The following is a 13,221-nucleotide window of genomic DNA, read 5'->3' on the forward strand; positions in this document are numbered from 1 at the left end:
AAATAGAAACAGGGAGACACAAAGGCATACGACGAGAGTTGCGGCTTTGTAAGGTTTGTAACATGTCTGTGATTGGGGATGAGTTTCATTTTATAATGGAATTTCCCAGTTATGATCAGTTACGAAATAGATATGTTCCTGGAAAATATTTGTCTCCAAAATCGGTTTTCAGTTTTTGTAATTAGCTCAAAGGAGGCAAAAAAAAAAAAAGGTCATTTTAGCTGTAAGTAAGATGATTAGATTTGCAAATGTTAAAAAGACATTTCTGGTTTCACAACTTTTATGTGACACTGTCGTGTATTTGGAAATGTTTGTCCTGGGGATGAAAATATTATTTTGCAGTAACCTTCCATACTCCAATAGGAGTGGAAGGATAATCAAAATTTGAAACTTGTTATTTCTCTTTTCTTCCTCTGCAAGGTATCCCTGTCTCAGTCATCCACTGTGCGGACAGTGATTTAAGTTAGTTGTTCTGTCTGCGCTCCGAAGGTGTCAGCTGCCGGTTCTGTTTGTTTGTTGTTGTTTTTCTGGTACTCTGTGTGTGTGTGTGTGTGTGTGTGTGTGTGTGTGTGTGTGTGTGAGAGAGAGAGAGAGAGTGTGTGTGTGTATGCGTGTGTGTATGGGGTGGGGGGGAGGGTGGTGGGTGTTGGGGTGTGTTGCGGTGTGTGTGTGTGTGTGTGTGTGTGTGTGTGTGTGTGTGCGTGTGTGAGTGTGTGTGTGTGTTGGTGTGTGGGGGGGGGGGTGTCGGTGTGTGTGGCGGTGTATATGTGTGTGTGTGTGTGTGAGGGGTGGCGATGTCGGTGTGTGTGGTGGTGTGTGTGTGTGTGTTGTGTGTGTGTGTGTGTGTGTTGTGTGTGTCTGTGTGTGTATGTAAGTCTGTATATATATACGTCTGTCCGTCCGTCTGTCTGTCTGTGCCTCTGTCTCTTTCTCAGTGTGTGTGAGAGAGCTTCATCTTGTCATGCTTTGTTCTGTTTATTTTAGCAGTTTATTTCAATTTTGTTTTATGTTATTTACTTCTCTTTTTTTTTAAAACTCTCTTTGTTGCACCATGACCCCGTCAGCACCAAATTCGCCCCTAAACCCAACGAAAAGGGCGAGCTGGTGAACCCCGAACCCTACGCCATGCCAGGGAACCCCACATTCCCCAACTTCGGCGTGGAGGCCACGCAGGTGGCGCGCCTCTTCCTCACCTGCCAGTTCGAGCACCTCAAGATCGATGACCTGCTCAACTTCATGTTCCTCAACCGCAACAACACTATCGAGTTCTACAAGTGCATTCGGGAATTCCCGCAAAACCCGTCCCACTTCCCTCGCTACCTTGGCTGCATTTGGAAGCTGAAGGAAATCTGCTACACCAAGGATGTTATAGTAAGAGAGTGGATATAGGCAGATAAGATTTGGGGCCTGATTTATTAGTGATATACTTATTCATTCGGGAGCTCTTGTTACACCAAGGATATTTAGTAAGAGCGTGGAGGCAGATGAGATTATGGGCCTGATTTAGTGATATGCTTATTCATTCGGGAGCTCTGTTACACCAAGGATATTTAGTAAGAGAGTGGATGGAGGCAGATGATTTTAGGCCTTATTTATTAGTGATATACTTATTAATTCGGGAGCTCTGTCACACCAATGATATTTAGTAAGAGGGCAGATGGACGTAGACAAGATTTGGGCCTAATTTAGTGGCATCGGCCTACTTATTCATTCGGGAGCACTGTTACACCAAGGATATTTAGTAAGAGGGTGGAGGCAGATGAGATTATGGGCCTGATTTAGTGATATACTCATTCACTCGGGAGCTCTGTTACACCAAGGATATTTAGTAAGAGGGTAGATGGAGGTAGACCAGATCTGGGCCTAATTCAGTGGCATTGGCCTACTTATTCATTCCGGAACTCTTGTTACACCAAGGATACTATAGTATGAGGTTGGAAGCAAATGAGACTTGGGCCTCAGTGATAAACTTATTCATTCTCTGTCTCAAATAAGAAATATATATATATATATATATATATATATATATAAAGAAGAAGCTAGCATCATGTGACCTCAAAGAATGCTTATAAAGGAGATATGAACATTAAACAGAAAGCATACTCAGTGGTCCTGGCTCTGCATCAGTATCAGACATAGGCATTTGATCGTAAGTATCAGGTATAATCATTCTTACGAGATATGAACACAGAGTAGAAAGTACGTGTGCTTCAGAGCTAGCAATGGGTCCATCCCATTGCCACTATATTCACGTGTTTTTTTTTATTATTACATTTTCAGGTATGTCAATCATTCAATAGCCCAAAGCAACTGAGATGGGTCAGCCTACATTTTGTGTAACTCAATAATCACCTGAAATCGTTCAGGTTGGATCAATAAAGTGCTAGAAAACAGATCTGCGCGGAATTAAACCCGCTGAAGTCAGTTGATACGAACTGACCTGAATTTGAAAGTAACTGGGTGAATCAGGCTAATTATAACTGAATTGGAATGGACTGAAGGAAGGAATTATGTTCCATGTCCCCGTTGCACTTCCTGGTGATGACAGACTTCATCTTGTTAAAGAATTCATGTTCACTTTTGGATGTCATTGTCAAGAAAAGATAAATCTTTAATTTTTTTTTTTTTTTTTTTTTTTTTTTTACATTTAAAAAGGAGGAAGAAGAAGGGAGAGTGTGCGGTGAGGTGTGAGAATTGACGTAACTAGACTGCATCTGAACACCAAAACTTGAAATTCGGCGTGACACTGGCTCAGTAACACTTGATTGTTTCTTCCCCCCCCCCCCTCCACCCACCCCCCACCCCACCCCTCCCCCCTCTCTCCCACAGGTGAGCAAGCTGATCCGCTTCCCCGCCAAGCTGCTCCGGCCGCTGATGGAGGAGTTCCCCAACCTGAAGATCCTCTACCTGGTCCGCGACCCCAGGGGCACCTTGTCCTCGGAGATGTCCATCCTCAAGTCCTACCAGAAGACCTCGGTGGGCGACGCCGCCAAGAGCTTCTGCAGCATGGTCAGCGACGACGCGGAGCAGATCCGTCACCTGTCGCAGTCCTACCCGGACCGCATCAAGACCATCCGCTACGAGACCATCGCCAGGGACGCCGTGTCGGCCGCGCGCCGCATGTACCGCTTCCTGGAGCTGAGCTTCACGCCCACCATCGAGGGCTACATCCGGCACATCACGGCGGCCAAGAAGGACGGCCACAACTTCTCCACGCTGCGCAAGGACTCCTGGCTGGCCGCCAACAAGTGGCGCACCATCGTCACCCTGGACAACGTCAAGGCGGTGGACGCCGCCTGCGAGGACGTCTACGAGCACGTGGGCTTCCTCAAGGTCAACAACGAGTCCCACCTCCGTGACGTGAAGTCCTCCCTCGCCACGTCCGACTCCAGCATGGACAACTTCATGCAGAACTGATCCAAAGGGGAGGCACTGGGAGTAGTTTTTATCCCCACCCCCCACCCCCCTCACTCCCACCCATCCCCACCCCTTTTATTTTATTTTATTTCATTTTTACTCCCGACTCCATCATGGACAAAGTGCAGAACTGATCTAAAGGAGGTATTGAGAGTAGTATTGTTTTTGCACTCCCAGTTCGTTTATGGATAACGTGCAGAATTGATCTAAAGGGGGTACTGAGAGTAGTATTGTTTTTGCACTCCCAGTTCGTTTATGGATAACGTGCAGAATTGATCTAAAGGGGGTATTGAGAGTAGTATTGTTTTTATACTCCTGATTAAATTATGGATAACGTGTAGAATTAATCTAAAGGGGGTATTGACAGTAGTTGTTTTTTTTTAACTCCTGTTTCCATCATGGATAAAGTGAGAATTGATCTAAAGGAGGTATTGGGAGTAGTATTGTTTTTGCACTCCCGATTCAATGATGTATAACGTGCAGAATTAATCTAAAGGGGGGTATTGAGAGAAATACTATTTACACTCCCCAATTTCATCATGGATAACGTCCAGAATTGATCCAAAGGGCGTATTGAGTGAAGTGCTATTTACACTCCCCTATTCCATCATGGATAACGTACAGAACTGATCTAAAGGGCGTATTGAGCCATGTCTTTCTCTCCATGTCCTGTAATCATTCTTTGTCTCAGTTCTGCGTGCGTTCACGTTCAAGTTCGTTGGCAGCGACACTCAGTGCACATACGTTCAGTTCACTGACTCGTGTGATGCGAGTTAGCTTTGACGTGTATGACCGTTTTGGGTTTGTTTGGTTGGTTTGTTTTACTTGATCCCCGCCATGCAGGCAGCCATACTCCGCTTTCGGGGGAGTGCACGCCTGCTGCCTGGGTACCGGTACATGATTCTTTCCATAACCCACCGAACGCTGACATGGATTGCAGGATCTTTTGCATGCATATCCACACCGGCCGACGAAGGGGGCTTAGGCACTTGCAGGTCTGCACATATATTGACCAAGAAAATCAGTCTCCACTGGCCTTAACCCTGGCACCTACTGCGCCCGGGGAAACCGGGGTTCGAATTCAACTGAGACACTCAGAACTAACTATTCAGCCACCGCCATAATGATAAGCCAGCAGTAGGTTTATGACAGGTAACGTGTCCTCTTCAGCAGTTTTTCACTGAGAAAAAAAATATGAAGGAAATACTGAGGCTTCAGTGAAAGATCCACGGGGTGGGTTAACTCTTTCCATACGAACGGCGAAAGAGACGACGTTAACAGCGTTTCACCCCAATTACCATCATCAAAATATTGCAAGCGGAAGGCTCTTATACTGAAGACGTGAATGTGGACAAAGAATACCACAATTCTGACGACGGAAGCTAAAGGTTGGGTCATTCAGACACCCACTGGACATCCGAGGGGTCTGTGTAGAGGAGAAGAGAGGACTGGCCGTACTGAGTGAGTTAATGGTATCATGAAAAGCATTCGTTAGAACAGAGATTCAAAGCATTTCCAGGTCTAACTTCAAGTTGGTATGAAATGACTGAAATGTTCAAGATCGTGTGAATTTGGTTTGTTTTTAAAACTGAATGAAGGCAGTGTCAACTGTCGTAATAGTGATGTCAGTGTTGTCTTGCCGGTCATTGCGAGTGACTGTGCGCGCGAGCGGCGAATGTGTGTGCGAGCGCCGGTATGGCAGGGCCGTGTGAGTGTGCGTGAATGGTTGTGTGCAGTTCGGCCACACACACACACTGACACACACACACACACACACACACACACACACACACACACACACTGCCGGCATACAGTACTCACTGGCACACACACTGACACACACACACACACACTCATGACACACACACACACACACACACACACACACACACACACACACCACTGACACATTCACACACACACACACACACACACACACACACACACACACACCACTGACACACATTCACACACACACACACACACACACACACACACTGACACCGTAACAAAACAACTGACATTCACAAACATGAGCTCACGAAAGGTCTGAAGCTGGTTGCCGCGCTGAAGGTTTAGCCGATGAAGCCTTGTCGGGAAAGACAAACACGACTCACATAGTACAGACACATCAACATGGACACACACAGGCACACACACCGACACACACACACACACACACACACACACACACGCCGGCACTCTCTCTCTCTCTCTCTCTCTCTCTCTCCGAGTCTCTCACACACAGACGCACACTGAACACACACTGACGGCGCACACACACTACTCACACACACACACACACACACACACACACACACACACACACACGTGCAACCAAAATCATCGTTCTGAAAAGTGTGATGACATCGGTCATCAAACAACTGCGGGGAACTTGCTGAGGGATTGTTAAGGGAAGTAACCATTGTTGCATTACCGAAACCTGACGGAAGTTGCAAGCAAAACAAGCGGGTTTTCTGATTTTGTGCATCCCACCCAGCCGAGTCAACTGTCGACGTGAATACAGAAACAGGGCGAAGATGCCGTTTAATGTTTTAAGATGCCATGAATGTAAAACATTCCAGATTCATCCACAGACCAAAGCATTAAAGTGGCGGTGTAAAATGTGCAACGAGAAGCAGTCCTTTTTGAAGGTAAATATTAAATTTGGTCACTTTCAAGTTTGTGTTGAAAATCTCACTGTCAGTGTCACTATAGTTTTCTTCCTCAGCACAATATTGGTAATACAAGATTATATTATGACAAAAATTATGATATATTTGACTGGCCTACCTGCAATTACCAAGCTTTGAGCACTGAAGGAAACGAGGTGACATGATTGATGTATACAAGTACCAGCATGGTTTATAGTATTATACATTACAGACACCTCGCCTCGAGCTAAACACCAATCGGGACACCAGGGGGCACACCCTGAAACTGGTCAAGGTTAGATGCAGGCTTGCAGTACGCAGCGGGTACTTCTCCCAGAGAGTTGTGAACACTTGGAACAGCCTACCTGAGGAAGTGGCCACAGCCCCATCACTTAACAGTTTAAAAAGCAGGCTCGACGCTTTTTGGAAAGGCAGTTCAACTGTCTACGATCCAGTTTGTCTCTGCTAGTTTGTAGGCATTATAATACCCAAGCATGCAACAGTAACAGTAGGAGTGTATGGACCATGTAGAGGCCAGATAGGCCTATACACTGATTTTGTCAAGTTCAAGTTCAAAAGGTAGTTCAGCTCTCAAACTCAAAGTTGAGCCTTGAAGTTGAAGGTGAAAAGATGTCAGTCAAGCTGCCTGAGAGTGAGAGTGAGACTTGCCCATTGATCACTGAAAACAATAGTTGTATTGAATGTTGTGATTGGAATGTAGTTATGTTCATGTTTTTCAATAATTGATTCATATCAACAGGGTTGTAAACTCTGTTATAACTGCTAGGGTGCATACTGCATGTGGTGTACATATGCTTATTATGTTCATGTGGTGTGCACATATTATATTATGTGTGCTTGTGAGAGGGTTCAAGTAAAACATTTTTAAAGTATACTGATTCAGTGATTGGCAGACAACACACACACACACACACACACACACAATGTTGAAAACAAATAGAGTGGAATTTTTGTTGAGTGAGACTGAAGTGACTGTTTTAATATCCACCCCATACCTGCTGCAGGTGTTCATGACAGGCACAGCCCCAGAATGCCGCCAAACCGTGCAGGAGTTGAACATGAGGCAGGGGGAGATGGAGGACAGCTTGGGAATGACAGGGGCAGAATTACAACCAAGGAACACACATATGGGCTTTTGTCCAGCACGTAGTGAGCAGGTGAGTTGGATATGGACCAGGTATTAATAATTTTGCATTTTATGTATGGTACATGTATATTGATGATGTTAATGTCATGCTGAAGTTTTTCTCTTTTTTTTTTCATGTTTCTAAAAGGTTCAGTGTATTGACTAATTGAGATTTTGGAAGTGTGTAAAATAACAGTGATAGTTATCTGTTTACAGTTTTGTAACGTGTGTCAGTGTACAAAACTTGACTCCCAAATCGAACTAAGAAGGGAGATATGACATAAAGAGTATCATGTACATGGTACTAAATTTACCTTGAAAGTGGAGATGCAGCATAAGGATATAAAAAAAAAAAAAAAAATCAATCGATCTACAGTTGCAGAAAAACTTGGAATGGAGACTTTTTTTTCTTTTCTTTTCTTTTTCGTTGTTGACAATTCAGGATCCAGGTACTGGCAATGCCAGTAGAGTATAAGGACCACCCTGATCTCTTTACAGTCAATGCTGTACAAAATGTTCTGCATGATATTGATAGCACAGTGACTTCCCTTTAACTTGTAGACTTGATTGTAGACGTTTGACTCTTGGCACCACAGCTCTTTTATTTTGTATCTGTATTTGTATTTGTATTCCTTTTTATCACAACAGATTTCTCTGTGTGAAATTCACAGGCTGCTCTCCCTAGGGAGAGCGCGTCGCTACACTACAGCGCCACCCAATTTTTTTGTATTTTTTCCTGCATGCAGTTTCTTGTTTTGTTTTGTTTTTCCTATTGAAGTGGATTTTTCTACAGAATTTTGCCAGAAACAACCCTTTTGTTGCCATGGGTTCTTTTACGTGCACTAAGTGCATGCTGCACACAGGACCTTGGTTTATCGTCTCATCCGAATGACTAGCGTCCAGACCACCACTCAAGGTCTAGTGGAGGGGGAGAAAATATCGGTGGCTGAGCCGTGATTCAAACCAGCGCACTCAGATTCTCTCACTTCCTAGGCAGATGTATTACCTCTTGGCCATCACTCCACACGAAATAAGAAATATATAGTGGGTGGATGCATAATTATACATGCTTGTGTGTGTCACTTCGTGTATATATGTATAACATGTTGATGCTGTGAACATGTGTACATGTCAGAATATGTGCATGTGTTTTTCAGGTGTGTGAAACGGACACTGTGGCAAGATATTCCGGACTCCTCAAACCCCCTCTGTCCTCCACAGACAACCAGACATGGTTCAAAAGTTCAACACACAGTAAAGAAGAGAACACATCAGCAGAATATGTGGACAGAACTAGCAGTAGCAGGTCAGAAGTGCGGTCATGGAAGAAACCTCCTGTTCTTCAGGCAGCAGGCAATCATCAAGTGAGTGTAAAAAAAACAAACAAACAAGTGATGTAAACCTGACCCGTATTCATGAAGAGAGTGAAATTGAAAATACCAGGTCCATTTTCTGTGTGTCTCAAAACTGTGACTTGTTTTTGTGTGCTCTCTCTCTCTCTCTCTCTCTCTCTCTCTCTCTCTCCCTCTCCCTCTGTCCCTCTCTCTCTCTCCCTCTCTCTCCCTCTCTCTCCCTCTCTCCCCCTCTCTCTTTCCTCCCCCCCGCTCTCTCTCATTTCTACCCTTTCTCTGCCTTTCTCATCTTGTCTCTCTCTGTGTCTCTGTCTCTGTCTGTCTCTCTCTCTCTGTCTGTATCCCTCTGTGTGTGTGTGTGTGTGTCTCTCTCTCTCTCTCTCTCTCTCTCTCTCTCTCTGTATATATATATATATATACCCTTTCTCTGCCTTTCTCATATTATGTCTGTCTCTGTCTCTCCTCTCTGCCAACGCTTCAGGCTCACTTTTCTGTCTCCTCTCTCACCATCTTCTACCCCTCTGCCTTTCACAGTTTCTGTCTGCCAACTAGTTGGGTTTTTTTTCCCCTCACTACACCCATGTAACTTTCTTAGTATTGTGTTTAACATACACCTGTGTGCATGTGAAAGCACATATTAACTCACTCAGTACAGCCAGTCCTCTCTTCTCCTCTACACAGACCCCTCGGATGTCCAGTGGGTGTCTGAATGACCCAACATTTAGCTTCCGTGGTCAGAATTGTGGTATTTTTTGTCAACATTCACCTCTTCAGTATAAGAGCCTTCCGCTTGCAATATTTTGATGATGGCAATTGGGGTGAAACACTGTTAACGTCGTCTCTTTTGCCGTTCATATGGAGAGTGTTAATTGAACAATAAAAAGAAATGCTATATTTATACATACATCAGTATGCTGGATAATGAGAATGCTTGTAAAACGATGTATTCCATAACTGATGGCATGCACTGAATGAAAAACACATGCTTACCCATACAGGTTCCTTCCATAATACTTTCTCTTGCTGTCTCTCCCCACCCCTCTCTCTCTCTCTCTCTCTCTCTCTCTCTCTCTCCCTCCCTGACAGTGGCACAGATTTCTCCGTAGTCGCACGCATGCACGTGCGTACGTTTTCACCCACCCCTCTTCTCCCTCATATGCCCGGTTTCCCCCAACTCACCATTCATCCCCATCCCCCTCCTCTTCTAAACGATGATTTTTTATTTGTATTTGTATTGCTTTTTATCACAACAGATTTCTCTGTGTGAAATTCGGGCTGCTCTCCCCAGGGAGAGCGCGTCGCGATACTACAGCGCCACCCATTTTTTTAAAAAAAATCTTTTCCTGCGTGCAGTTTTATTTGCTTTTTCCTATCGAAGTGGATTTTTCTTCAGAATTTTGCCAGGAACAACCCTTTTTGTTGCCGTGGGTTCTTTTACGTGCATGAAGTGCATGCTGCACATGGGACCTCAGTTTTTCGTCTCATCCGAATGACTTGCGCCTAGACCACCACTCAAGGTCTAGTGGAGTGGGAGAAAATATCGGCGGCTGAGCCGTGATTCGAACCAGCGCGCTCAGATTTTCTCGCTTCCTAGTCGGACACGTTACCTCTAGGCCATCACTCCACGTATACATTTATACTCTAACAAAATGTCTTCAATCACCATTATGTGTGATCTGGACATTAAACACAATTCCTCCACACACACACACACATCTAATAAGAATAAGAATAACTTTATTATCTCCAGCTGGAGAAATTTGGTCAGGTGGATTATCACAACATAGACAAGTAAACAACATGGGGACCATAACTGTAAAAGTCAACAACAGCTTTTATGAATATTACGAAGACACAGATGTAAAAAATATCACATACACCGTTTCATACATACATCCACACACTGCAGGTAATAACTAGTATTCTTAATGTAAAAACAGAAAGAATTAAGAAACATTATTTGAATACAGTTATAAGCATAGCCTACAATATTGCACATTGATTATAATAGACAGATAAGATAAGAATAAAGATAAATTGCGGAAAACCACAGCCAGATAATCAGCACACACCCGCACCCACCCACCCCACACACGCGGATTACTTGATTAAACAAGAGTAATGGAATTATGTGGAGTGACGGCCTAGAGGTAACGCGTCCGCCTAGGAAACGAGAGAATCTGAGCGTGCTGGTTCGAATCACGGCTCAGCCGCCGGTATTTTCTCTCCCTCCACTAGACCTTGAGTGGTGGTCTGGACGCTAGTCATTCGGATGAGACGATAAACCGAGGTCCCGTGTGCAGCATGCACTTAGCGCATGTAAAAGAACCCACAGCAACAAAAGGATTGTTCCTGGCAAAATTCTGTAGAAAAATCCACTTCGATAGGAAAAGCAAATAAAACCGCACGCAGGAAAAAATACAAAAAAATGGGTGGCGCTGTAGTGTAGCGACGTGCTCTCCCTGGGGAGAGCAGCCCGAATTTCACACAGAGAAATCTGTCGTGATAAAAAGAAATACAAATACAAAATACAAATACAAATAATAAACATATGTTCTCAAATAAAAGCATTTCACATATTCGCTTTTAAAACAACTAATTGTTTCTGCTGCAGGGAGACAGAGCAGCAGGAAGCAGGTGGTCCAAATACCTGGACCCAGCGGATGTGGCTGAGAGCAGCAGTGATGAAGATGAGGACCAGTCTTCAGGAACTGTCAGGCATCCGTCAGTCGACTCACGGCACCGTGGAGTCCATGCCATGCACTCCAGGCAGTTTTCCTTTCAGCGGTCGACAGAACTGGATGAGAACAGCAGCGACGAAGAGAACCTGTCTGCGTTAGGTTTCATGCATCCAAGACTTCATCCCATGGGTCCGTCAACTGGCTGAAGTTTAATCCAACAGTCTTGGGATGTGTTGCACAGAAGCTCCGTTTTGTGGATCCTGGATTTTGTTCCAACTGATTTTTCAGACAGCAGTTGATGAATCACATTATAGCCTGACTGACTGATAGGACCATCTCTCTCAAAACCAGATAAAAATCGCCCAGCTCACAAATTCCACAACAATAACATTCACTCAAAGATCTGTAAAGTGTGCTGTATGCTAGTGTGCAAGTCTCCATGATGTGACAGACAATAACCTGTGGTTAGGGTCTGTTCTGTGAGTCTGTGAGGTCTTTAGTTTTGAATCCCAGCAGCACCTGGCCTGTAGTGAATGTGGGAGATTCCGGAGATTTTTCTGTGAACTCGCATGTCAGAAGAATCTGTACGGTACATATTTTCAACACCAACAAGACAGTGGTAGAGATGTCTTGTAGCATCCTTATGTGCAACAGGGCTGGAATATTAAATAACTGAACAAAATAAAAGTTCTCAGTGATTACATCAAATGAATCAGTCCCAGTTGTGGTAAGAATGAATCCTTGATTGCCTGGCTTCACATATCCTGATAATGTATGTGCTTTATACTTAGTCTTGGTGAACAAAAATGATGTTGGACACACATTGTTGACAAGTTAATTTGTCACTGCAATAGACCTATATAGTCAGTGTACTGTCATTGTGTAGCACTGGTACATGTGTGTGTGAGAGAGAAGGAAAAAGAATGTATGTGCACGTGGGTGTTATTATGTCTTCATTTTGGTATTTGTGTGTGATTATGTTTTTCCTGGTTCCCATAGGTTCTGACTCACAATACACTTGAAAGTTACATCACATGTCTTGGTTTAGCTTTGTAATTTTCACTTGTTGTGGATGAATACAAATGTATTTTAAACGCAGTTCAAGATTGAAAATAAATTTGATAAGTAATTCATTTATTGTTGTTTGTTTTTGTGGGTGTTTTTGGTTTGGGTTTTTTTTGTTTTGTTTTGTTGTTGTTGTTTTTTTTGCCTGTTTGAAGAGGAGAGTTGCTTAAGATAAGTATGATAGCTGTAGATTTGCTCTCGTTGTCATTTAACCAGTCATCCAAAGACTGCGTACGTGCAGGATTTATGAACAATTTCATTCAGAATACTCAAATACATCAAATACACAATGAGAGAATTGTTTGAGGGGATACTTACTGCCAGTAATGGCATTATGAAGATCGGCTTTACCTGGGTGTTGCTGGCTACGATACTACAGCAGCAGCGGAGACCTCTGATTAGCAGCTTTATGTGCTGTTGTACACAAAGAAGGTTTGATATGCAAGTAAAGGCACAATGATTCACAGAATGGATGCTGACACGAGTTGGTTGAATGCATCAAAATGAATAGCACTGCCACTGGTCCTGTCATGAAAATGTTGGAGATGTAGTTAACACTGATTGTGAGAGGATAGCCATTCATAGTTAGTCATTGTTGGTCAGGATTTCAACCATCTGCTGCATTAGTGAGTTTGGATATGCACCAACATAACTGCAGTGTTAGAAAAGACAAATGCATGCAGTAGTTTTCAAGCTGCTTTCCAGGTTTTTAATTGGGTTTCATGACAGATTTCGTCAGTTTTGTCTGATTGGACTTGTGCATGTACATCAAGCTTTCAGTGTGTTTTAGAGAACATGTAAAGTATGTGACCAGAAGAAGAAAGTGTACACACTTAGAGATGCCATTAATTTTCATGGCAAGGAGTCTGGCCACACACAAATGCACCAGGAACACACATTAGGCA

At 43.7% G+C, this 13,221-nt stretch overlaps 2 protein-coding genes across 3 annotated transcripts in view; both read left to right on the forward strand.

Annotated features, from left to right (window-relative positions):
* The window catches only part of LOC143291112 (carbohydrate sulfotransferase 4-like), a 16,235-nt gene extending 11,195 nt beyond the window's left edge, over positions 1-5,040 (forward strand). The window contains exons 5-7 of one of the 2 annotated variants that reach the window (XR_013056472.1): positions 1,065-1,371; positions 2,830-3,561; positions 3,846-5,040. Coding sequence is in view for 1 of the 2 variants with exons in the window: in XM_076600740.1 (XP_076456855.1) it covers positions 1,065-1,371; positions 2,830-3,417 (895 nt within the window). In the remaining variant the exon portion in view is untranslated. Of the gene's footprint in view, positions 1-1,064; positions 1,372-2,829 lie in introns of both variants that reach the window. The other variant, XM_076600740.1, reaches the window with a different exon arrangement.
* Positions 5,041-5,804: 764 nt separating this feature from the next.
* Positions 5,805-12,328, forward strand: LOC143290841 (uncharacterized). Its single transcript, XM_076600381.1, has 4 exons — positions 5,805-6,071; positions 7,097-7,249; positions 8,376-8,582; positions 11,185-12,328. The coding sequence occupies exons 1-4, from the start codon at positions 5,958-5,960 to the stop codon at positions 11,455-11,457; spliced, it is 747 nt and encodes a 248-aa protein (XP_076456496.1). The 5' UTR covers positions 5,805-5,957; the 3' UTR covers positions 11,458-12,328.
* Positions 12,329-13,221: the final 893 nt, after the last annotated feature.

Source organism: Babylonia areolata, chromosome 16 (genome assembly GCF_041734735.1).
Source record: "Babylonia areolata isolate BAREFJ2019XMU chromosome 16, ASM4173473v1, whole genome shotgun sequence".
In the NCBI taxonomy this organism is placed as follows: domain Eukaryota; kingdom Metazoa; phylum Mollusca; class Gastropoda; order Neogastropoda; family Buccinidae; genus Babylonia; species Babylonia areolata.